The sequence below is a fragment of the Sorex araneus genome, chromosome X, assembly GCF_027595985.1.
Source record: "Sorex araneus isolate mSorAra2 chromosome X, mSorAra2.pri, whole genome shotgun sequence".
Classification (NCBI taxonomy): Eukaryota; Metazoa; Chordata; class Mammalia; order Eulipotyphla; family Soricidae; genus Sorex; species Sorex araneus.
Window position 1 is genome coordinate 113,294,874 of NC_073313.1, and position 27,822 is coordinate 113,322,695.

A 27,822-nucleotide genomic window follows, 5' to 3' on the forward strand; every position below is an offset into this window, starting at 1 on the left:
TACGGTACGCAGAAAAGTTGATTGTCTTGCACATAACAGACCTGAGGTTGATCCCTTGCAGCACATATAGCCAAGCACTATCAGGAATAATCCCTGAATATAAAGTCAGGAGTGAGCCCTGATCACATGTGGGAGTGGGCTCCAAGTACCCCTCATAAATAAAGACTGAGATATGCAGTCCTATGTTTCCTGAAGCATCATTTTCTGTAGCCAACACAAGGAAACAATTTAAGTACTAGTTAACACATGAATGAAAAAGACACACAGTTTTTATAATGTGAATGTGCAAAACATAATCTTACAGAACAGAATAATACACAGCTATAAAAATGTTAATATCTTGCAATTTGTAACCATGATGGTTTTAGAATAGCATATTATGCTGTAAAATAAATCAGACAGAAAAAGATAAAATATGTGATTTTATTCATATATCAAAGATAAAGTAAATGAGGGGCTGGAGAGATAGTACAATGGGTAGGGCACTTGCCTTACAAATGGCCGTCCTGGGTTCGATCCACAGCACCCATATGGTCCCTGAGCCCCATCAGAGACCTCTGAGCACAGAGCCAGGAGTAAGCACAGAGCACAGAGTACAAAGCCCTGAGGAACACTGGTGTAGCCCCAAAACAAACAAACGAAATGGAAAAAAAGGGAAACAAACTCCTAAATGAAGAGCAAAACTGTAGTTACCACTGAGGAAAAGGAAAGAGTAATGAACAAATGGATAAAGGAGATCAACTGCATGCTGGGAGAAGAAAATTAGACTTTAATTGGTGATCTTAGTGTAGTATATACTGGTATCAGATTTCAATATAATATACCTGAAACCTATAAAACATTAATAAAACAATGTTACTAAATATTTCTGCTAGTGAGAAAAAAATTGGAAATCTAAAGAAACATTTACCCACAGTGGAAAAAAAATGTTGATTATTAAGAGATGTAAGGTTACCAGCTAGAGAAAAAAAATTGCTTGAAGTCAATAGCTTTCCAACACATCAAGTTACAAAATATATAAGGAAAATTACATTTAAGAAGAACTTAACTGGGGCTGGAGTGATAGTACAGTGGGTAGGGCACTTGCCTTGCACTTGACCAACTGTGGTTCTATCCCTGGCATCCCATATGGTCTACCAAGCCTGCAAGGAGTGATTCCTGGGTGCAGAGCCAGGAGTAACCCCTGAACACCACCAGCTCTGGCCCAAAAACCAAAATAAAAATTAAAAATAAAAACTAGTTATCAAACATACATGAAAAAAAGCCAAAGAAGTCTAGCAAGCAACTTGAATAACTGGAATGATCTTGTACAGTGAAACTAAATGCTAAAGAGATAACAATAAAAATTGGTGGCTAAAATAAAATTTGCCATAAAAACCCAAGAAGTACTTTTGGGGTCTAGAAATTTGATGCTTCAAAATTAATTAAGAAGAATGGATAATCAAAAACAGAACAGATATGTGCTTGCCTACGAGAAAATTTACTAACATGTAATTAGCAAATTTTATAAAGAAGTTACAATAGTTAAACAGAACTATCTCCAGAAGTTCTCTATTTTTCAACAGAAGGATGCAATAGGACCACAAATATAACAACTGATAAAAATGAAATGTATAATCACTGTAGAAATGAAAGATACATAACAGGGTTGAGACAACACATTAGAACTGGTTAGTATACAGAGAAAAAAGAAAAAGAGAAAAAAAGACGGAGTGAGAAAAGGAGAGAAATAAAGGGGAAATCAGATTATTTACCTCGTAAGAAATTTCAAAGCTAATGAATTGAAAGTTTTATATATGAGAAAAGGTTAAATCATATAAGTACCTGAAATAGATGTTTTATTTTTGAGGGAAAGAGAGCATGCAAGACATAATTAGAATTAAGCACTAAGTACATCAAAAAGCAAAAATAAGACTTTGCCTCTAATAGCACCTGGTAGAGTTATAGCCTAACCAAAAAAACTTAAAATAGATAAAACATATAAAACATATGCGTTCCAAGACACTGACTTCAAGGCACAAAACTATTTTTATTCTTTAGAAATACATAGTAAGCAAGCTAAAACCCATGGCTGAGTCAGGCTGTTTACAGAGAGAAGGTACAAGCTGTAAACCCAAGGCAGAGTCCAGGAGGCTTTTTTAGTTAAGGAAACAGAACTTGGGTCCACAGAGAAAAAGACAGATGGAGTTAAGAGGACAAAGTGACAAAGACAACAGTGATATTATACAAGGAAAAGTATTCTTCATTTTCCAGAAAAGTACAGATTACTAATCATATATGTGAGGAAACGAGTCTAGTCGAGAGATTAAATCACCTGAAAAATAGAAAGAACAATTCTCAAACTCACATCTCACTAGGTAGTGCAAGTTTTAACCAGTAAGACTGGAAAACTAACTGTTCTTGGGGCATCATGAGCATTATAAAAGGTCTTGCCGCAGTAGTATGACCAATTTGATTCCATTCTAAATGTCATGATGATATCACATCATACCATAAAACCAACATCCCAAAATATCAACTTGATTCCATGTAGTTCAACTACATCCAAGAACAATATTCAAGAATACTTATCATGTTACAATATATAGCACCAACGACAAAACATTTCCCAATGCTTTGCATTTAATAAAATACTCAACCAGGAAATGTTTAGGAAATTAGAGAAAAAGAATGAATTCAGTAAATAGAAGATTATGAAAACTGAAAATAGATTTTAAAAACATGTTAAGAGACATACAACAGATAAGATGGAAAAAACTAGAAATATATTGTACACTTCATAAGAGATGATTAGTGAACAAGAAGGAAAAAACTGACAGAAAAACATTGAAGAAAAATGAGCAGACTATCAGTAATATTTGTGAAACTTCAATGGCCTAATATATCTGTAAATGAAAATCCAGAAGAGTAAGTCAGGTGATAGAAAAGACTTTTGAAGGGGCTGGAGCGATGGCACAGCAGGTGGGGCACTTTCCTTGCACACAGCCATCCAGGGTTCAATTCCCAGCATCCCATAGGGTCCCCCAAGCACTGCCAGGAGTAATTCCTGAGCTCAGATCCAGGAGTAACCACTGAGCACTGCTGGGTGTGACCCAAAAAAAAGCAAAAAAAAGTCTCAAATTTCATGAAAGTAATAAATGGACAAATTAAAGATAATTAACTATAAGTAAAAGATACATGAAGAAAACGACATCAAGATAAACTTAAAATAAATGATAAAGTCCAAATGCAAAAAAAACCTGGAAATAAGTAACTGAAATAAAGATAAATATAAGTTCTCATAAGAATTAACACAATCCAGGAGACACAGGAAAAACTGCTTTGAGGTACTGAAAAACAAAAAGTTTCGGCCAGAGCGATAGTACAGCTTTGCACAGGGCTGACCAGGGTTCTATCTTTGGCATCCCATATGGTTCCCCGAGCACCATCAGGAGTAATCCCTAAGCATTGCTGCGTGTGACCCCCCCTCCAAAAAAAAGCTAACCTAGAATATTATAATAGTGTAGATATCTTTCAAAACAGGAAATAAGATGAAATCATGCATTTCACCACAACTTGAATGGAACTGTAGGGTATCGTGTTAAATGAAGCCAGTCAGACGGAAGCCTATACCACTGACTTCATCTATCTATGGTATGCAGAGAAAGAGGAAAAGGGAATGGAAGGATCAAATGATGGCAAACTCTTGCTTACAGAACTGAGAATGCTAAAGGGGGAGTTGGGGTGGAAGAAGAATGAGGTGAATTGGATGTAACATAAGGACACTGATTAAGGGTCTTGAGAATTTTGCAGGTGGTAAGATGAGTTAACTATGTCCATCAAAACCATTAGCCTTTACCATTATTGCAAACATGTGACCCAAACTATAGCAATTTAAAATTATTTTGCCAAAAGGGGTTGGCTTGGGAGGGTGGGAGAGGACATTGAGACATTGGTGGAGGGCTGCTGACACTGATGGTGAGTGAGGAACTGGAACATTATATGCTTGATTATTAACAGTATTGTAATTCGTTGCACTTAACTATTCAATAAGAAAATTAATTTTTAAAATACTTTAAAATAGTTTCTTCATATATACATATTATTAAAAGATTAACTACCAACAAGATGAGGAATAAAACTAATGTATATCAGGTAGAAGAAAAGTTATATACAGATATATACAAGGGAATAAAGGGGAATGGAATGACAACTAGAGGAAACTAAAAGACTTTATTCTGATTATTTAAGTATTTTTAAAGTAGTAACTGTTCAAAATAAAAATAATAATGTTCTGTGTGATTAAACCATATGTAGAAGTAAACTGTATAGAAATTTTATCACAAAGGCAGGGCACATACAAATATACTGTTTAAAGCCCATATATGACATAAAAGTGACATGTCACTTAATGTAGACATAAATATTAAACTTTATTTTTCAATTTAATTTTATTATTTAAGAAAAATGGCTTACAACATTGTTAATGCTTTTATGCTTTTGGTGTACAATGTACCACAGCAACAAAGTGGTAAAAACTGGACACTAGTATCTCTAGGTCCCATTTAGCAGGTTCCATCCCTTCCCACCTTCCTCCCCATCCACTTTTTTGTAGTTACAGTCTCACAGTGTGTTTACATTGAACACTTTCCATTCCCTTGCTTTGTTATTTTATATACCATGTATTTATAAGATCATCCAGCATTTGTACTTTTCCGTCTTACTTGTATCACTTAAAATGACACCCTATAATTTCATCCAAATTATAGCAAAAGGCAAGATTTCATCCTATACCTGATTAAACCCTAACACAACCAACTAACATAAGAAAAACTTAGAGCTAATAAGCTAGTAAGTGGAATAATTAGGAGGTTTCGGGGAGGGGGCACACTCAGCGGTACTCAGGGGTTACGCCTGACTCTGCAATAAGGAATTACTTCAGCCAGTGCCCGGGGGACCACAAAAAATGTAGAGGATCAAAAGTGTGTCAGCTGTATGCAAGGAAGTGCCCTATCCACTGTACTAACTCTCCAGCCCCTATGGAGTCTTCAAATCAAATTTAAAAACCTGTAGAAGAAAATATTGCAACAAAAACAAGATACTACAAAAAGCACAAAACAATGCAAAAAATGAAACTGTATCCATATCTGACACCATGCACAAAAGTTAATTCGATACAGATTAAAAACCTCAGATTATATGAGAATCCACAAAATACAATGAGCAAAACACATAGGCAGAATTCTTCAGGATAAAGAGCTCAATTGAGTCCTAATAATTTAGCAAAATCAACAAACAAATAAATGGAACTCAAACTACAAAAGGTTTTGCATGGCAAAAGAAACTCAAGCTATACTAAAAAAACCACCCTATTTAATGGGAGAAAATCTTTTCACACCATATAACAGATAGATTACCTATATCCAAGATTTTTAGAGTACTCACTAAGCTCAAGAGCAACGACAACAACAACAACAAAAGAACACAATAACCTCATTAAAATCTAGAGAGAAAGGATGAACACTTTCTGGAAGAGAACATAAAATTGGCAAGTAGTCATATGAAAACATGTTCATCATTACTAATTATCAGGGAAATGCAAATGAAGACAATAAGTATGGCCTCACACCAGTGAGAATAACATATATCAAAAAGATTAGAAACCACCTGTGGTGGTGGGGATATGGTTTTAGAAAAAGAAGGAACCTTCTTTCACTGTTGGTGGGGATATTGTCTGGCTCAGCCCCCATGGAAAAGCAGGATGGAAGCGTCTCAAAAAGCTAATAATAAAGCTTCCACATGAGGCAGAGATTCCACTTTTTGGCATACACAAACACACACACACACACGATACACAAACAATGGAATCCTACTGAAATCCTACTCAGTAAGTAAGAAAGATTGTTGTAGTTGTAAGTTGTAAGAAAGATAAAACTGCAGTTTCCCACAACTTGGATGGAACTGGAGGGCATCATGTTAAGAGAAGTAAGTTGGAGGGAGGGTAAATATTGGAGGTTCATTTACCTGTAACTATATAGAGAAACAAAGCAAGGGAATAGTCAGTACCGAACAGTAACAAACTCTTGGTCTCTGAAGGCAGAATCCAGGTTACCAACTAGTGGAAGGTGAGTGGTGGGGGAGGAAGAGGCAAACCAGAAGTGACACAGGTCAGTGATGAAGGGTCTTAATAAGTATAATGGTTGAAGGTACTGTAATTATGTATATCAAAACCATAAAAGTTAACACACTTTTGTAACTATGTTACCAAAACTACAATCTGACAAGGAAAAGAAGAAAAAACCCATATGAAAAGACAACTGATATAAATATATTAGCACTGATAATGCAATTAAATACAAATAATCCTAACACTGCAATTTAAAGTCACGGTCTGATTCTAACAAGACCAAAATAGAAATATGTTATGCATACAACTAAAAAACTTGGTTTTCTTCAAACTGACACTAATAGGCTAAATTTTAAAGAATAGAAAAATATATGCTAACATTACTCAAAACAGCAAGTGTTACTACATTACATTAGAAAAATAAGTTCTGAGAAAAATATTACCAGGAATATAAAGAAATAAAATTCTAAATATAAATGTATAAATTCACTAAGAGATTACTTGGAACCCCCCAAAATTTATGCATCTAATAAAAGCTTCAGAACACATGAAAGAAAAACAACCCATATTTAAGGAAAAAGGCATATGCACAATTAGTGCTGGAGACTTCAAAAGCCTTCTCTTAACAGATAAAACTGACATAATGTGGCCAGGGTTTTGTGGGGGTGGTGATGAAAAATAATACAAAAATAAGATAGTGATATTTAGAATGTCATATATTTTTAATTACACATAAAATGCCAGACATTAGGTTCTGTGGAGAAAATAAAGCAAAGTAAGGGGAATGTTACAAAAGAATGAGGGAGGGTGTGATTACTTTGGCAAAACATATACTAAGAATTGAGGCAGCACTTGTTTTATGTACATTGTTCAGGGAACCCCTAGCTTACAGAGTACCTTTGAGCAGAAACTGAAAGGCAAGGAACTATTTCACATGTTTCTCTGGGTGTAAATCATTTCAGACACAGGAAACAGACTTGGGAGGGGATGATGGGGGAGTAAGACATGCCTGGTACAATAGAATTCAGCAAGGAGAAAAATATAACTAGAAAAGCAACCAGAAAGAGAGGCAGACTAAAATATACTTATGTTTATAAGCCCATATAGGACTTGTTTTTATTCTAAATAAGATGGGAAGTGACTTAGAGAACATGATTTGACTTACATTTTAAAAATACCAATATGGGGGCTGGGGTTGTAGTTCAGTGGCTGCACATGTGCCCTGCATGTGTGAAGCTCTGGGATCAATTCCTGGAGTCACAAATATCTATCAAACTGATGCTTTTTGGAAAACAGACTAAAGGAAAGCAAGGACAGAAAGAAAAGCTGTTAGGGATCTATTCTAATAATGAAAGAAATGTCTAGGTTTACAGTGGTAAATGCGATGGGGTTTCACTATAATGGAGTAGATATGGAACATGAAAGAAGCAATAATTAAAAACTAAGACTCTGGGGTTTTCAAGTTGAGCGTCTACAATAAAATATATATTTTTTTCTGAAATGAGCAAAGCTCAAAACATATTTAGAGGGCAAGGAAGTAGAATCATAGCATGGTTTTAGAAGATAAATTTCTGGATGCCTATAGTATATTCAAGTAGAGGAACTGGTTAGGCACTACTCAATACACAGCACTCAGTGATATACATATACTCAGCAGTACCCATGTAGATGTTATGGAAACATGCACTTGAAAAGTATTTATACAAGGTATAAAATGTGTCTAATGAGAAAACTAACAAAATACTACCATTTGAAGTCTGTAAGGAGTTGTATAATAGCATTTATGTTTCTTTTGGTGCTTGTAAAATTACGTAATTTTTCAACAATAAAGCTATATTACTTTTATTTGGGGGAGTGTTTTTCGATCACACCCCACTGTTCTTTGGCTTACTCCTGGCTCTGTAGCCAGGGATCACTCCTGGCAGTGTTCAGGGAACCACATGTGATGCCAGGAATCAAGTTGGGTGGGCAGCATGCAAGACAAGGGCTTTAACCTCTGTACTACCTCTCATGCCCTAGAGCTGTGTTATTTTTATTCATCATCATCATCATCATCATCATCATCATCATCCCATTGACTGTTGATTTTCTTGAGCGGTCTCAGTAACATCTCCATTTGTCCTAGCCCTGAGATTTTAGAAGCCTCTTTTTACTCATCCTTCCCAACGGTGCCGAGGAAAATGAAAAAAATGTTAGTTTGTGTTTTATGATAGGGCTTTTTTTGGTTCTGAGGGCCATACCTGTGATGCCTAGGGCTTACTCCTGGGTCTGTATTCAGGAATGACTACGGGTGGTACTTAGAGGGACAATATGTGGTATAGGATATGAACAGGGAGTCAGCCCCACGGATAGTAAGTGATTTAGCCCCTGTATTATCTCTCCAACCAAAGACATTTTTGCTTTTAAAGAAAGAATCAGGGACTACCATGACAATAATGGTTTGGAGGGATTGCACTGGATGAGATATGTTTGCTAAAAGTGGGTAAAGGACCAAATATGATGGCCTCTCAGTATCTTTTTCTAACTTTTTGTTTTGTTTATTTTATTTTTAATGAATCACAGTGAGATACAGTTATGAACTTACAAACTTTTGTGATTCCATTTCAGTCATACAATGATCAAGTATCCATCCCTCAATCAGTGCCCATTCTCCACCACCAATGTTCCCAATATCCCTTCCACCACCCCCACCCACCACCCCACCCCTCCTCTGTGACAGGCACATTCCCTTTTAATCTCTCTCTCCTTTTGGGTGTTATGGTTTGCAATACAGGTAGTAAGTGGCCATCATGTTTGGTCTATAGTCTACTTTCAGCATGCATCTCCCATCCCGAGAGAGCCCTCCAAGCATCATTCACTCAGTGGTCCTTTCTCTATCCCGGCTGCCTTCCCCCAGCATGTGACCCCTAAGTATCACATTGCAAACTATAATGCCACAAAGTAGAGTGAGAGATAGGTGAGAGAGAGTAAGACGGAAAGTGCCTGCCAAAGAGGCGGGGGGGTAGGGAGGGGTGGAGGTGGTGTGGGGGTGGGAGGGATACTTGGGACAATGGTGGTGGAAAATGTACACTGGTGGAGGGATGGGTGTTGGAACAATGTATGACTGAAATCTGATCATGATAGCTTTGTAACTGTGATTCAATAAAAAATTATTTTAAAAAGAATGAAAAAATAGGTAACTGAGGCTTTGTCAAAAGAATATTAGGCAGTTGGGAGGAAAAATGAAAATGAAACCAAGTGAGGGGAAAGGCAATAACAGAAACTTTAAGGAGGGCAAGTATGTAAGATAACAGAATCAGTATTCAAAAAGGGAGAGTGGGTTAATTCAAATTATATGAAATCTGAGACAGATGAGAACAGTCACTTTATGATTGAGTTTTAATTCTGAAAGCCCCAAAGCAAGGACAAAAGAAAAGCCAATCCTGATATTGAGACCAGATCATGGAACACAGATGACACGATACTCAAATAAAGGAGTACAGTTCCTATCTACAAAAGGTGATGAGGATGTTGAGGCAGGCAGACTAACTTCAATCTTCTGGGGAAAACAAAACATTTAACTTTCTCTTGCAAGTTACAAAGAACTAAACAGATATCCCAGACCGGCTGAAAAATCACCCATGTCTCTGGATATGGAGTTGGATGAAATTCAGTGCCCGGGATCAGTGTGGCCTCAGCTTACTACCTGCTCTGCAGTGTGGGGAGGTGAAATCCAGGCCCTACCATACGAGCATGGCTGGAAACTTCAGATGTCTACCCCATCTTTGGGCTACAGGACACCCCAGAATCCCCATACCTGAGACCACACTGCTGGGACAACAGGGAAAATGAGACTTCCATCCCCCAGCTGTTTTCAATACAGTTCTTGATCAAGTAAAAATAACAAACGGGTGCCACACCGATTTGTGTTTTAGAACCATCATCATTATCAGTCCTGAAAACAGATTTAAAGGTAGACAAAACTGTAAGAAAGAGATATTCCTGAGGATTACTGCAGAATTCTTGATGGAAATTAAAGCAAACTAAATCATCACAATTTCAACAGGAATGGAAAGACTGGGGGAACTCTAAGTGATGATAAAAAATATATACTTTCTGAGAAAAAGCAGATTTATATATATAGGCACATTCACATTTAAATGTTTGTATACATGTGTGTATAGATATTAGAGAGAGTGTGTGTATTTCACTAGTCAAAGTAGAGAGGAGTAGACAGAGACAAAGTTCTGGAAAAAAACTAAGGTCAAATTAGACATTGAAAGAGAGAGATAAAGAGAAAGAAAGATATTCACTTAGTCGTATTATCTAAAAGCAGACAAATTTCTGAGGGAAAATACACCCAATTTAGGCATTGGGAGGAGACAAATACACTTAGTCAAATGATATAAAAGCAGACAAAGTTCTGGGGGGAAAATAAGTTCAATTTTGGTGTGTATTATCTAGGAAAGGAAAGGATTAAATCAGATGTGTAGATGTGGAGAAAGCAAATTACTCCTGTTAAGTGTATGTTAAGACTTGGAGTTCTGAAGCCAGACCACCTAACTAGCTGTATGACCTTGAGAAAAATATGGTTATATCTAGGCCTGAGTTTCCTCAATAAAAAAATGAAAAAATCACCAGTAATATTATCTGAGTTATTACAGTGATTAAATTAGATGATATATTTTAAACACAGGCTGCAGAGATAGTCCAGTAGGTAGAGCATTCGCCTTGCATGTCACTGACCTAGATTCCATCTCCAGCATCCCATATAGTCCTCCTAGCATACCAGGAGTGATCCCTGAGTGCAGAGCCAGGTGTAACCCGTAGACACTGTAGATGTGGCCCCCAAACAAACAACAACAACAACAACAAATATATATATATATATATATATATATATATATATATATATGGCTGGAGCAATAGCACAGCAGTAGGGCATTTGCCTCGCACAGGGCCAACCTGGGTTCGATTTCTCCGCCCCTCTCGGAGAGGCTGGCAAGCCACCGAGAGTATCTCGCCCACATGGCAGAGCCTGGCAAGCTACTGGTGGTGTATGCAATATGCCAAAAACAGTAACAACAAGTCTCAAAATGGAGATGTTACTGGTGGCGTTCGAACAAATCGATGAGCAACGGGATGAGAGTGACAGTGACAGTGATATATATGTGTGTGTTTTTATATATATACATATAAACACTTTGAAGAGTATTCAACTAATGTTATTTTTCTTTGCATAATTTTTTACCTACTCCCCACACTGGACCTTTATATGCCTATAGAAATTATTCCAGCGAAAACAGGGTGGAATATCCCTACACACCACCCCAAATTAATGATCATCTAATCTTTGATAAGGGAGCAAGAAATATGAAGTGGAGCAAGGAACACCTCTTTAACAAATGGGGCTGGCATAACTGGACAATCACATGCAAAGAATGGGCTTAGACCTCGACCTAACACCATGCACAAAAGTCAGATCAAAATGGATTAAAGACCTCAACATCAGACCACAATCCATAAGGTACATCAAAGACGAGGTCGGCAAAACCCTTCACGATATTGAAGATAAAGGTCTCTTCAAAGATGACATGCAACTGGGGTTGGAGCAGTAACACAGCAGGTAGGGTGTTTGCTTTGCACGCGGCCAACCCGGATTCGATTCACAGCATCCCATATGGTCCCCTGAGCACCGCCAGGGGTAATTCCTGAGAGAAGAGCCAGGAGTGACCCCTGTACATCGCCAGGTGTGACCCAAAATATTAAAAAAAAAGATGACATGCAACTAAGCAACCAAGTAGAAACAGAGATAAACAAATGGGACTATATTAAACTAAGAAGCTTCTGCACCACAAAAGACACAGTGACCAGAATACAAAGGGAATCTACAGAATGGGAAAGGATATTCATCCAATACCCATCTGATAAGGGGTTGATATCAAGGGAATATAAGGCACTGGTTGAACTCTACAAGAAGAAAACATCCAACCCCATCAGAAAATGGGGCAAAGAAATGAACAGAAACTTCCTCAAGGAAGAAATAGAATGATGACCAAAAGGCACATGAAAAAATGCTCTTCATCACTAATCATCAGGGAGATGCAGAAAAAAACAACTATGAGATACCAAATAACACCAGACTGGCAACATCCAAAAGAACAAAAGCAACCACTGTTGGTGTGGATGTGAGGACCACACACAGTGCTGTGGGACCCTCCTACACTGCTAGTGGGAATGCCGACTGGTTCAGCCCTTTTGGAAAACAACATGGTCGCTCCTCAAAAAATTAGAAATTGAGCTCCCATTTGACCCAGCAATACCACTTCTGGGAATATATCCCGGAGAGGCAAAAAGATATAGTCGAAATAATATCTGCACTTGTATGTTCATCGCAGCACTGTTTATAGTAGCCAGAATCTGGAAAAAACCCGAGTGCCCAAGAACAGAAGACTGATTAAAGAAACTTTGGTACATCTACACAATGGAATACTATGCAGTTGTCAGAAAAGATGAAGTCATGAACTTTGCATATAAGTGGATCAACATGGAAAGTATCATGCTAAATGAAATGAATCAGAAAGAGAGAGATAGACACAAAAGAATTGCACTCATCTGCAGAATATAAAACAACAGAATGGGAGACTAACACCCAAGGATAGTAGAAATAAGTAACAGGTTTGCTACACGGCTTGGAAGCCGGCCTCACATGCTGGGGGAAAGGGCAGCTCAGATAGAGAAGGGAACACCAAGTAAATTGTGGTGGGAGGACCCGCTCGGGATGGGAGAGGCGTGATGAAAGCAGACTATAGATTTAACACAATGGCCACCCGATACCTCTATTGCAACCCACGACACCCAAAAGGAGAGAGAGAGAACAAAAGGGATCGCCCTGCCACAGAGGAGGGGTCGGGTGGGGAGATAGGATGGGAGGAATGCTGGGATCACCAGTGATCAGTGGAGAACGGACACTGGTGAAGGGAGAGGTATGCAAACAGTGCATGACTTAAACACAAACACAAAAATATGTAAATCTGTATCTGTATACTCACGGTGATTCATTAATAAAAAAGTAAAAAAAATTCAAAAAATTAAAAAAAATTATTCCAGAGTTGAGTGTTATGGAAATTTTTAAACCACCAAAGACAATAAATGAAGTTTTACAGTCTTCAAATTCTCTGGAGTTGAAGTATGTGGACTAAAATCATCTACTCATATGAGGAATTTAAAAACTCTACTTAAAAGAAATTTAAAAGTAAATAATAGCACTGTAGCACTGTCCTCCCATTGTTCATCTATTTGTTCATGCGGGCACCAGTAATGTCTCCATTGTGAGACTTGTTGTTACTGTTTTTTGCATATCGAATACGCCAAGGGGAGCTGGCCAGGCTCTGCCGTGCCAGCAAGTTACTGTCGCTAGCTTGCCGGGCTCCCCGAGAGGGGCGGAGGAATCAAACCCGGGTCAGCTGCGTGCAAGGCAATCGCCCTACCAGCTCTGTTATCGCCCTACCAGCTCTGTTATCACTTCAGCCCTAAAAGTAAATAATAACAATACAATAATGAACACAATGCAACAACAGTCACTGTCACTGTCATTGTCATCCCGTTGTTCGTCGATTTGTTCGAGCAGGCACAGTAACGTCTCTAAATGTGAGACTTAGTGTTACTGTTTTTGGCATATCCAATACGCCACGGGTAGCTTGCCAGGCTCTGCCATGCAGGCTCAGTACTCTCAGTAGCTTCCGGGCTCTCAGAGAGGGGCGGAGGAATCGAACACGGGTCGGCTGCGTGAAAGGTGAACGCCCTACCACTGTGCTATCGCTCCAGCCCAATGCAGCAACAGTACTAGAATAAATGTTTACTAAATTATGAATGGACAAAATAATTCCATTATCAAAACAAATGCAGTTATAATAAAAAATGTTAACAATCATTTTTTGTTCATATTAAAAGCAATTTTAGGGTTATTGGGGGAGGGGCACAACTACTGGTACTCAGGGCTTACTTGTGGCTCTCTGTCCTGGGATCACTCTTGCTGTGCTTGGGGAAACATATGTTGTGTGGGGGATCTATCTTGGGTAGACCTCAGACAAGTACCCTACCTACTGTACCATCGCTCTAGGCCCAACAAAAGTAATATTAAGCTGCACTCTACATGGCTGGAACAATAGTACAATGGGTAGGGTATTTACTTTGCATACAGCCATCCCGGGTTTGATCCCTGGCATATCATACAAATCACCCAAGCATTGTGAAGAGGAATATCTGAGTGCAGAATCAGGGGTAAGACCTGAGCACTGCTCTGAGCACTGCTGGGTATGGCCTCCCCAAACCAAAAAAAATCATTGTACTCTAATGCATTTCCTCTTGAAATTATACTGTATCACTGAAACACTGTCATCCTGTTGAACATCAATTTGCTCGAGCTGGCCCAGTAACGTCTCCATTCATTCTAGCCCTGAGATTTTAGCAGCCTTCCCAATGGTGCTGCATTAGAGGCTCTTCAGGGTCAGGGGAATGAGACCCATCATTGTTACTGTATTTGGGATATTACTACGCCACAGGGAGCTTGCCCAGCTCTCCCTCGTGCAGGCAGTAAACTCTCGATAGCTTGCCAGGTTCTCCAAGGGGGAGAACTAGTCTATCAGATGGGGGCAAGAGACTGTGTCACTCTCTTCTGGAAGCTTGGTTTTATAGTCTCTGAATGTTGGTTACTGATGGGATTACATGGCATCGGGGCAGCTTCTGGGTGTGGCTGCCTAGCTACTGGAAGATGGGGAATCTGAATGGAAGAGGTTCAGTCCCAATCCGAGCAGCCTTGGAGATGTCAGCCCCGGGACGCGCACACCTGGGTTCATCTGCTGGTTCCTTCATGTGTGAGGCTCATCGGAACGAGCCTTTGAAATATATAACTTGAAAATTAATTTGATTAAAGTTAATCTTAATTTAATTAATTTTAATTAACCTAAATTTAATTAATTAAATTTGATTAAATTAATTTAAAATATATAATTTGAAATTATATTAATTACATTAAATTAAATTTAATTACATTAAATCTGTACCATTCATTCACTGAAATCCTTCATGTGGGAATATCTTTTACAGAGGCTCGTCTTATCACAAAACATTAAAATATTAAATGTTAAAATAACTAACACCCTAGGTCAGAGGGGACCCCTGCGGGTTTAGAAGTGTGCCAGACAGAACTCTCCATGACACTGAAGCTAAAAGCATTTTTAAGGACGAAACAGCACTGACCATGCAAGTGGAAGCAAACATGAACAAAAGGGACTACATCAAACTAAGAAGCTTCTGCAATTCAAAAGAAACAGTGATCAAAATACAGAAAGAGCCCACAGAATGGGAAAGAATATTTACCCAATATCCATCTGATAAGGGATTAATATCCAGGATATACAAGATACTTGTAGAATTGCATAAGAAAAAACCTCCCAACCCCATCAAAATATGGGGAGAAGAAATGAACAGAAGTTTCCTCAAAAAAGAAATACAAATGCCAAAAGGCATATGAAAAAAATGCTCCACATCCCTAGTCATCAGGGAGATGCAAATCAAAACAACAATGAGATGTCATCTCACACCACAGAGACTGGCACACATTCAAAAGAACAAAAGCAACCAGTGCTGGCGTGGATATGGGGAAAAAGGGATGCTCCTTCACTGTTGGTGAATAATCTCTCTCAATGTCAGTGGTCTAAATGCACCAATTAAGAGACACAGAGTGGCAAAATGGATTAAAAAACTGAATCCAACATGCTGCTGCCTACCTACAAGAAACACATCTGAACAGTCAAAGAAAACACAAACTCAAAGTCAAAGGATGGGAAACAATTCAAACAACTCCCTCAAAAAAAGCCAGGGTGGCCATACTAGAAGCTGACAACATATTTCAGGCTGAAAAAGAAAAGATTAGAAGGGACAGCAAAGGCCATGTTTTAATAATCAAGGGATATTGATTATTCATGAGGAAGAAATCACACTCCTAAACAAATACATACCCAGTGAGGTACCAGCAAAAATACTTAAAACTGATAATATACTTCAAGGAGGACACTGGTAGCAACACAATAGTAGCTAGAGACTGCAACACCACCGTATCACCTCTTGATATATCAACAAGCAAGCAAGCAATGGCTATGAAGGAAGAAGTGGAAGAGAGCAGGCTAAAAAATGTATACAGAGCTTTTCATCACCAAAAAACTGAATACACCATCTTATCCAGTGCACATGGAACATTTTCCAAGACAGACCATATGCCGGGCCACGAAATATACCTCATTAGAATCAGGAGGATAGAAATTGTATCAACTATCATTTTATACCACGATGTACTGAAAAATCTAAGTTAATCACACATAGAAATGGAGAATCAAATCAAACACTGGGAAACTAAACATCTCAATGTTGAACTAATGAGTAGGTTAGAGAGGAAATCAGGGAAGAAATCAAAAGATTCCTGGAAACAAATGAGAATGAAGACATGAGCTACCAGAATTTGTGGGACACCACTAAAGCAGTGTTAAGGGGAAATTTTATAGCTCTGCAAGCATTTAACAGCAAGGAAGAAAGGGTCCACTAATTAACCTGACTTCACAGCTTATGATCTTAGAATATGACCAGCAAAAGGAGCCCAAACCATGCAGGAGGAAAGAAATAATAAAACTTAGAGCAGAGACCAACAAGCTGAATTCCCAAAAACAATCCAAAAAGATCAATGAAACCAAGAGTTGGTTCTTTGATAAAATAAACAAGATTGATAAACTACTAGCAAGAACTACAAAGAGAGAGAGAGAATCCCAATAAACTGAAACAGAAATGAAAAGGGGGACATCACAATAGAAAATACAGAAATTCAAAGGATCATCAGAGATTACTTTGAAAGTCTGTATGCCACAAAACAAGAAAACCTAGAAGAAATGGATAAATTTCTGGATTCCTATAACCTCCAAAGGCTGAACCAAAAAGATTTGGAATACCTGAATAGACCTATGACTATCAAGGGAATTGAAACAGTAATCAAAATTCTTCCCCAAAACAAAATGCCACGTCCAGATGGTTTCATGAGCAAATTCTCCCAAACATTTAAAGAGCACCTATATTGCCAGTCCTTTTCAAGATTTTCCAGGAAATTAAAGAAACAGAAACACTCCCAAAAAGTTTTTATGAGGCACATATTACCATAATAACTAAAGCAGACAGAGATGCCACAAAAAAGAAAATTATCTGATGAACAAAGTTGTAAAGATCCTCAACAAAATATTAGCAAATAGAATCCAAAAACTAATCAAAAAGATCACACCCCATGACCAAGTGGGATTCCTCCCACGAATGCAAGGATGGTTAACATTTGCAAGTCAATCAACATAATCCATAATATCAATAGAAGAAAAGATAAAAACCATATGATCATATCAACAGATGCAGGGAAGGCATTTGACGAGATCCAGCACCTGTTTATGATGAAAGTTTTCAGCAATATGGGAACTGAAGGAACTTTACTCAATACAGTCAAAGCCATCTACTGTAAGTCCATGGCAAACATTATTCTCAATGGGGGAAAACTAAAAGCCTTCTCTCTAAGATTGGGGACAAGACAAGTTTGCCCACTCTTGCCACTTCTATTCAATAAAGTACTGGAAGTATTTGCCATAGCAGTTAGGCAAAAAAAGATATTAAATGCATCCATATAGAAAAGGAGGAAATAAATCTATCATGATTTGCATATGACATTATTCTATACTTAGAGAACCCTACATTCTCTAACAAGAAGCTTCTAGAAATAATAAACTTGTATAGTAAAGTCACAGGCTATAAAATCAATAACCAAAAGTTCATGGCTTTCCTACATCCAAATAATGAGAGAGAAGAAAGTGGTATAAAAATAACAATCCCATTCACAATCATGCCTCAGAAAATCAAGTACCTCGGAATCAACGTAACTAAGGCAATAAAAAACCTGTGCAAAGAAAAGTACAAAACACTACTTCAAAAAAATAAAAGAGGACACAGGAAATGGAAGAACTAACATTGTCAAAATGGCAATACTCCCCAAAACATACAGATTCTATGTGATCCCTATAAGGATACCCAGTACATTCTTCAAAGAAATTGATCAAACATTCCTGAAATTCAAATGGACCAACAAGCCCCCACAAATAGCTAAAGCAATTCTTGGAGGAAAAAATGATGGGAGGCATCACCTTTCCTAACCTCAAACTGTACTACAAAGTGGTAATAATTAAAACAGCATAGTATTAGAACAAAAACAGATCCACAGACCAAGGGAATATGGCTGAATATCCCTACACACACCGTCAAATATATGATCATCTAATCTTCAATAAGGGAGCAAGAAATATAAAGTGGAGCAAGGAAAGCTTCTTTTACAGATGATGCTGGGAAAAAAAGCTACGTGCAAAAAGTTGGGCTTAGACCTCTACCTAATACCATGCATAAAAGTCAGATCAAAAAATACTTCAACATCAGCATCCATAAGGTATATTGAAGAAAATGTTGAAAAAAACTCCATGACACTGAAGCTAAAGATATCTTCAAAGATGAAATGCCACTGATCAAGCAAGCAGAAACAGAGATAAACAAATGGACTATGTTAAACTGAGAAGCTTCTGCACCTCAAAAGAAACACTGACCAGGATACAAAGACAACCTAAGGAATAGGAAAGGTTATTCACCCAGTACCTTTCTGATAAGGGGTTAATATCAAAGGTATACAAGGCACTGGTAGAAATCTACAAGAAAAAAGAAAAACATCAATCCCATCAGAAAATGGGGCGAGAAATGAACAGAAGCTTTCTCAAAGAAGAAATTCAAATGGCCAAAAGGCACATGACGCCCTCGGCCCAGATAAACCCGGAGCCGCTGAGCGCGAGTCGGACCCTCTGCGCCTAAAGACTTTGACTCCAAAGATGTAACACATTCGGGCATCCAGCGCAGCACCCGAGAGCAATGCATTGGGACACCAAACTGGGCTACAACTCGGTGCTGCTGGGGGTGGATTTTTTTTCCTCCCCACCCTGTCTTCCTGCATGGAAAGCGGCGGGCTGGCGGCACCATGTGGCAGGCGCCATCTTCTGATTCCAGACCCACAGGTATTCGGATTTTACTTTGGGGGCTCCCAGGAACTCATGGGAAGGGGGCGTAACCGGCACGCCCTCGGCCCAGATAAACCCGGAGCCGCTGAGCGCGAATCGGACCCTCTGCGCCTAAAGACTTTGAATTCAGAGACTTCTTACAGCAATGCACTGGGACTGTGAGCTGGGCTATGTAATTTCTGGCAGAATTCTCCCTGGACTTTATACAGAAATCCAAAACTTAACATTTATAATTGTCAGCAATGTGAATTGGTTCCATTTGAACAGGTCTGACTTGGGGGGGAAGCTCCAAATAATAACAGTAAGTTTTTGTTGAAAATATTGAAGGTTTTTAATGTAGCAGCCACCTCTGGACTGTGAACTAAGCAAAAGCCCCACACTGGCCGACGTGGCGTGGCGTACACCATACTATGAGGCGCAGGAAGGGGGATGAGGGGGAAAAAGAAAAAGAAAAGGGAAAAGGAAAAAGAGAAAAAAAAAGAGAGAGAGAGAGAGAGTTATGTCAACTATAGTGAGTTTTGTGTTGAATTATGGAATGTAATCAAGGTAAAGAAAAAATGAAGTGAAATTCATTAGTTATACAGTAGGGGGTAGGGGGTAGGGGGTGGGGGCGGAGGGTATACTGGGGTTTCTGGTGGTGGAATATGGGCACTGGTGAAGGGATGGGTGTTTGAATATTGTATAACTGACATATAAACCTGAGAACTTTGTAACTTTCCACATGGTGATTTAATAAAAATTTTTAAAAAAAAAGGCACATGAAAAAAATGCTCTTCATCAGTAATTATCAGGGAGATACATATAAAAAAAATGAGATGTCATCTCACACCAAAAAGACTGGTAGACATCCAAAAGAACAAAAGTAACTGGTGTTGGTGTGGATGTGGGGAGAAAGGGGCTCTCCTTCACTGTTGTTGGAAATGCCAACTGATCCAGGCTTTTTGGAAAACAACATGGACAACTTCTCATAAATCTAGAAATTGAACTCCCATTTGACCCAGCAATACCACTTCTGGGAATATACCCTGGGGGTTGAAAAACACACAGGAGAAACATCATCTGCACTACTATATTTATTGCAGAACTATTCACCATAGCCAGAATCTGGAAACAACCTGAGTGCCCGAGAACAGATGAATGAATAAAGAAACTGTGGCACATCTAAACAAGAGAATATTGTGTAATCTTTAGAAAAATGAGGTCATGAAATTTGCCTATAAATGGATGGACATGGAGAGTATCATGCTGAGTGAAATGATTCAGAAGGAGAGGGACAGATACATACTGAATGCATTCACTTGTGGTATATAAAAATATCACTGTATCACTGTCATCCCGTTGTTCATCGATTTACTTGAGCAGGCGCCAGTAACGTCTCCCTGTCCCCCTCCATTCATCCCATCCCTGAGATTTTAGCAGCCTCTCCTTACTTGTTTTTCCCAACTATTGGAGGCTTTTTTTCAGGGTCAGGGGAATGAGACCTGTTATTGTTACTGTATTTGGCATAGCGAATACGCCATGGGGAGTTTGCCAGGCTCTTCCGAAAAACAAAAAATATATAGTAAAGGACTAATATTCATAGCCAGGGAAAACAGGGGCTAAGAGGACTGGTCAATGGCTGTAACTAACTACAAGTGTGTGGGGGGCTAAAGGTAGGTAAGGTAGAGAACAGTATGAAAATAATAGCTGGGAATGATCACCCTGGACAAGATCCGACTGTTAAAAGTAGCTAAAGGGACAGTCTTGATCACCTTTATGTATCATACTGCAAAACCACAATATCCAAAAGGAGAGAGAGACACAGAGAGAGAGAGAGAGAGAGAGAGAGAGAGACAAGCGCCTACTATAGAGGCAGGCTGGGGGTGATGGGAGAGAAACTGGGGACACGGGGGCTCAGAAATGTGCACTGGTGGAGCGGTGGGTGTTGAAACACTGTATGACTGAAACCTAATCATAAACAGCTTTTAAAGGGTCTATCTCAGTGATTAAAATTTTAAAAATGTATTAAATTATAAAAGAAAGATGCCCTATATTATAAATGAATCTGACTATAGTCACATTTTACATACATCAACCAAACCGAAAGATTAAACATATAAGATATTTGGGAAGAGGACAGAGAAGTCATTAGTGAAGAAAGCAGAACAAAATAATATACAGGTTTAAATGGTTTAGAGAACTACTATGTTAATCAAATATAAAGCATCAGCATCATCATCAAAATCATCATCCTATTGATTGATGATTTTCTCGAGTGTTCTCAGTAACATCTCCATTCGTCCTAGCCCTGAGATTTTAGCAGCCTCTCTTTACTCATCCTCCCAATAGTGCTGCATTGGAGGCTCTTTCAGGGTCAGGCGAATGAGACTCATCATTGTTAATGGTTTTGGCATATGAATACATCACGAGGAGCTTGCCAGGCTCTCCCATGTGGGCAGGAAACTCTCAGTAGCTTGCCAGGTTCTCCGAGAGAACCTAGGAGAGAACCTCCAAGAGTCTAGGCTTACGGGAGCTTTGTTTTATAGTTTCTGGATGATGGCCGATGATGGGATTACACTGCACCAGAACCGTTTCTGAGTGTGACCACCTAGCTACTGGAAAATGGGGGGTCTGGACGGAAGAGGCCCAGTCCTAATCCGAGCAGGCTTGGAGATCTCAGCCTCGGGTACCGCACACCTGAGTTCCTCTGCTGGTTCCTTCATGGTGAGGCTCGTCCAAATGTATGGAGAGGGGCCTTGAGCATGGCTGTGGCTAGGTTCCAGAGGTCTGCAGCTGCCGGGGCTCTGCTCGGGGCGGGGAGGGAAACTCAACCCACCCCCTCCAAGGGGCCCCAGTGAAGACAGCCAGGCGCGGGGGCAAGCACAGAAGTTAAAATAATGCACCTCATGCCAGAGCACTGGTACAGGAGTTAGAGTACTTCCCCCGAGCCATCCCTGGTTTGATCAGTAGAACTGATCCTCTAATTGACCCCTAGTCACAGAGCTAAGAGTAAGCAATGAGCACCACTACATATGGCCCAAGGCTCCACCCAATATATACTGCTCCTCATATTGAATTACTCACATGTGAACAGAAAAAAAGCACATGAAACTGATGACATACATGATTTCTGTGAATCTTAACAAAATAAACCTCTAAAAATCTACATTTATACACAGCACAATACTATGCAGCTTCAAGGAAGGACAAAATCATGTAAATCACTACAACTTGGTTGAAACTGGAGGATATAATGTTGAGTGAATTAAGTAATAATAAGAAAGACAAATATAAGATGAACTCACTTCTGTGGCATATAAAACAAGAGAAAGGCATCAAATGAGGAGGGGTGATATCAGATTACCCTAAAACCTAGACTAGAGAAAAGAGGATAGGGTAGGAAAGAAACTGAAGGGAGAAAAATATGAAGAGGCAGATAAAAGGTAACAGTGTAAGTGGTCAGGGGCCTCAAACACACAAGTTGTGAAGAAGTGTTGCTTAATTATATCTGAACCACAGAATCAACAAAAAGCGTGAAATGCAAACTACAATATGCCCTGCTCACTGTACTCTCTCTAGCCTGAAGTTTATTTTTCTTAATAAGAGCAGTAACCACATCTCTACTACTAACAGACATGAGTAGATATAGAAGAAATTTGAAGAATTAGCTTATGAAGGATTAAGAACAATTTTTATGATTAATAAATTTATGTAGTTATATAAATTTTATAAATTATACTGAGTTATGGGCTGGAGCAATAGCACAGCAGTTGGGCGTTCGCCTCTCACGCAGCCGACCTGTGTTCGATTCCTCCACCCTTCTCGGAGAGCCCGGCAAGCTACCGAAAGTATGGAGCCCGCACGGCAGAGCCTGGCAAGCTACCCGTGTGTATTGGATATGCCAAAAACAGTAAAAATAAGTCTCTCAATGAGACGTTACTGGTGCCCGCTCGAACAAATCGATGAACAATGGGATGACAGTGACAGTGATACTGAGTTATGACTTGTCAAATAGCTATCTTACTATAGAGAAGATCACCGGTTCATGATGATTTGAATTCATTTGAAGACAAGCAGAAACAGTAATCTAATATTTTGAAATAAGGAATGAAAATTAGTTTTTAAAAATTTAGCAATAAGGGGCTGGAGTGATAGCATAGTGGGTAGGGTGTTTGCCTTGCAGGTGGTTGACCCGGGTTCGATTCCCAGGATCCCAAATGGTCCCCCGAGCATCACCAGGAGTAATTCCTGAGTGCATGAGCCAGGAGTAACGCCTGTGCATCACCGGGTGTGACCCAAAAAGAAAAAAAATACCAATAAATGGCAGCACAAAGTAGCTTAATCTAAGAATTTTACTTAGACAAAGAAGGGGCAGTCTGGCCCCCAAATTTTTATTAGCTATGAGATATCTACTTGATAGTTTGATTTCTTTCCATTCTTTTGATTATTTCTTTGCAATATACTCAATGTTACTTTCCTAGGACATTTTTATCCAAATGTATTAGCATAATACTAAAAACTTATTAGTGTAAACTTTCTAAAAGAATGAAAAATATTTTTAAATAGTATGATATAAAAAAGTGGCAAAGCTGTTCTAAGAAAGTCATTACCTAAGACCTGAGCAGCAGGTAGGGCACTTGCCTTGCATATGTTAACCTGAGATCAACCCCTGGTACCCCATATGGTCCCTGCCAGAAGTTATCCCTGAATACAAAGTCAGGAGTAAGTCCTGAGCACAACTTGGTGTGGCCCATAAAAACAAAACAAGGATAAAATAAAAGAAAAATAGGGGCTGGAGCGATAGCACAGTGGGTGGGGCGTTTGCCTTGCACGCGGCCGACCCGGGTTCAAATCCCAGCATCCCATATGGTCCCCTGAGCGCCGCCAGGAGTAATTCCTGAGTGCAGAGCCAGGAGTAACCCCTGTGCATCGCCAGGTGTGACCCAAAAACCAAAAAAAAAAAACAAAAAAAAATAAAAGTATCACCAAATTCAACACAGCAGGTTTTAATTACCTCTAGTTTGAATAGTCATGGAACCTTTTACTTGAAAACAAAGACAATATTTGCCTTCAAATGGTAGCTAGTGAAAAAACAGGAACTGTAAGTAGTAATGTCTGATATTCAAAGATGACATTAAGTGCCTGGGAGTTAGTATAATGGGTAGTGTCCAAAATGAGTACCCTGAGCGAGCGTAGGGTATCCTTGAGTACCTCTAGGTGTGGCCCAAAAACAAACAAAAAAAGTTACCCTAGATAAATTACTGTAAAACAAGGCTAACAAAAATATCACAATGTGTATCTTAACACCTAGCATGTTACAATAATTTGCTGATCTGCAATTTTCATTAGCATTTCATATTTTTCATTAAGAAAGTTGGGATCTTGCCAGAAAAATAGTACAGCAGATACGGCTCTTTCATTGCATATGGCCAACCCAGGTTCAATACCCAGCATAACTAACAGTCCCTGAGCTCTACTAGAAGTGATTCCTGAGCACAAAGCCAGGAGTAAGCTCTGAACACCATCAGATGAGTCTCAAAAACAAGCAAAAAAAAAGAATCATAAAATAACAATTTATTGTAAAATGGAATATCTACAACCAGAAGGTATACTCTAAGGGATGTCTTTATATAAGATTACTTTTGAGCTTTTAAAAAAATAATTGATATGCCTTTGGTTTACAATTATTTTTGAGGCTTTAAACTCACTCAAATCCAAACATTTTACAATAAATTAAAAAAAAATTTCCTAGAGCTAAGGGATGTGAATAGTATCTTGATGTTTTTTTCAAAAAAAGAAAGATCAGTTAATGGAGAATGATATTAGATTCTGAATAAGGAATTCTGAGATGAGAGGTAGAATGTGTCTCAAGTGGTACCCCTTAAGTCTAATAAATGAAAGACCCTAGAAACTCAACCACTGGAGCAGTCCCTATTTGAAATAAGTTCTGAGATAAGTTTAAATTCAGCCATAAAACTGGCAAAGAATCTAATTAAAATTATCTATAGATTATAATTTGTTAAAATAAAATGTACTTCTTTTTTCTAATGTTGAAGGCAAAATAACTCAAGATGTTCAAATTAATATTCAACTAAAATTCAAGATGATATTCAATTAAAATTACTTGACAAGCAGCTAATACAAGAGATATAGTCTGACCATTCTCTTCATAAAATTATTAAATTAATGCTCAAACCTACAATGTCTTTATCCTCTTAGTTCTTTAAAAACTTATTGTTTCTTTATCTAAAAAGTACGTAAAGGATGAATTCTGCTTAAAGAGACCCATCTCATATTTCAGGTGCTTCCCTATTTTCTTTTCCGTTCCTTTCACTTCTCTTAAGTAAAATCTTTTCTGGAAAGGGAAATATATAAAGGACATTTAAGGGCAGAGGAGAATCGTTCCTCCCAGCACCAGATTATCATAAATATTTTAGTGCCTCTGAAAATTAAACATAGGGTTTTTCCCACTCTGGAGAAGCCTGTGTTCTCTCTTGAAAAAGTATTCCTCTCTTACTCTCCCGACATTTTTCAAAGTAAATTTCTTTCAATAGAAACTATTTTGCTTCACCCAAATAAAAATTAAACATAGCTGCAATATTAATATCAATACATATTAAAACAGAGTGTTAATATAAGGATCTTATATTCACTGTCACTGTCACTGTCATCCTGTTGCTCCCATAATCTCTAAATTTTGGGGGTTTCTGTTTGCTTACTTTTTTGGGCCATACTCAGCTGTTCTCAGGGCTTACCCTGGCTCTGTGCTCAGGGATTATGGGTACCGTGAGTACAGTGGGTAGGGTGCTTGCTTTGCACACAGCTCACCTAGATTCAATCCCCAGCATCCAATATGGCCCCTCAGCCCTGCCAGGAGTTACCACTGAGTGCAGAGCCAGAAGAAAGCCCTGAGCAATACCAGTTATAACCCCCAAATTTTAAAAATTGAATGATCCTACTCTTTTCTGAATAGTTCCTATACATTATTTGATACTCTAAATAATCAGATTTAATGACTATAATATTTTTCTATGTAAAATTCATGACTGAAAAAATACCTGTTCTTCTGCTCTTGCTGTAATAACTGAGCTGCTATTTTCCTCAAATCAGTCACTTCCTTCAAGTCATCATCCTCTTCATCTGCAAGAAGCTGTTCTTTTCCAAGCCTGAAAGGTAATATAAACAGCTATCTTAAAAAATCAGATCTTTTATGCCAGTCTACAGAAATGGAAACCATTTTGTTTTTAATACTATGTGAAATTTAAAAGTGAAATGTCTTTTTGTTGAAAATATTAAAGTAAATACTTTGGTTGTGCTTTTTGGGTCACACCTGGCGATGCACAGGGATTACTCCTGGCTCATTCACTCAGGAATTACTCCAGGCAGTGCTCGGGGGACCATATAGGATGCTGGGAATTGAACCCGGGTCGACTGCGTGCAAGGCAAGTGCCCTACCTACTATGATATTGCTCCAGCCTCTAAAATAAATATTTAAGGTTTAATAAAGCATCTATCCTCTTTAATCAACAGAAACTGATCCTTGCCATTTACATTGCTATAACATTTGAATTGAATAACACAGTGAACTATATTAACATTTTGTAATTTTGAAAATATATCATCATAATTATATATGATCATTATATAACTGAAAGTTCTGTTCCCAGTATTGTATATGATAAGAGCTGCAGTGTTCTTTATGCCCTGGCTTCAAAAATATGTGTTAAATATTAAATTTCTCATTTTACTAAGGCCACACAGCACCACATTCTGAGCTCTAGCACTGAACTGTCAGGTCCACAATGCAGAGTTGAGTATCACTAAGAGTGGCCCCAGGCCCCTGAATATCACTGGGAGGCCTGCACCAAATTTTCCAATTGTACTAAACACCATGCTCTTGTCACTTTATTCATTTTGATTTTTTAAATTTCTACACATGGGAACTGAGAGATGGCTTGGTGACTAAAACATTTGCCTTGCAAGCAGTAGGTCCATTGTTTAATTTCCAGAGCAGCTGCATGCACCAAGCACAGTTCTGACAGTTCTGCTGTTTGTGCTTGGCAGCTTTGCTGTCTCACTCCCAGAGATTTGTGATTTCTAGACACAGTGGAGCCAGATATTTGAAGAGAGCACCACAACCAAAGGGTCTGGCTCTTAGCAAATATCACAACTGAAAAACATAACCAAGGTCAGGAAAGCAAGCCCCTGGTAAGCATATCTGCAAATGTTGCAGCTAAAAAACTGATGAGGCAGGAGTGACAGTACAGTGGGGAGGGTGTTTGCTTTACACGCCCTGGGGTTCCGACCTGGGTTCGGTCTCCAGCCTCCCATATGGTCCCCCACGCAGTGCCAGGAGTAATGCCTGAGTGCCAAGGCGGGAGTAAGTCCTGAGCATCACTGGGTGTGACCCAAAAAGCAAAAAAGTATGATCCCTGGCAAGTACCACAACCAAGTGTGTCAGCACCACAACCAAACATCATGATGTCAGTATAACAGCATCCACAGAGGAAATAGAAGGGGGCAGTGGATAATTTTTAAATAAATAAAACCATTATATTAAAATGTTTAGGTAGAGGAAATGTAAAATTAGTGTTGATAAGATTCACAATTCCTCCCAAAAAT

General features: G+C 38.7%; 1 protein-coding gene and 1 non-coding gene across 6 annotated transcripts in view; one reads left to right on the top strand and one right to left on the bottom strand.

The window, feature by feature from the left end:
* The window catches only part of LRCH2 (leucine rich repeats and calponin homology domain containing 2), a 168,528-nt gene that overhangs the window by 44,939 nt on the left and 95,767 nt on the right, over positions 1-27,822 (bottom strand). For all 5 annotated transcript variants that reach the window (XR_008627376.1, XR_008627375.1, XM_055122537.1 and 2 more), the window contains exon 11: positions 26,259-26,366. Coding sequence is in view for 3 of the 5 variants with exons in the window: in XM_055122537.1 (XP_054978512.1) it covers positions 26,259-26,366 (108 nt within the window). In the remaining 2 variants the exon portion in view is untranslated. The remainder of the gene's footprint in view (positions 1-26,258; positions 26,367-27,822) is intronic.
* On the top strand, positions 9,708-9,834 carry LOC129400250 (small nucleolar RNA ACA64). Its single transcript, XR_008627560.1, has one exon. It is a non-coding gene; the product is annotated as a small nucleolar RNA ACA64 (small nucleolar RNA).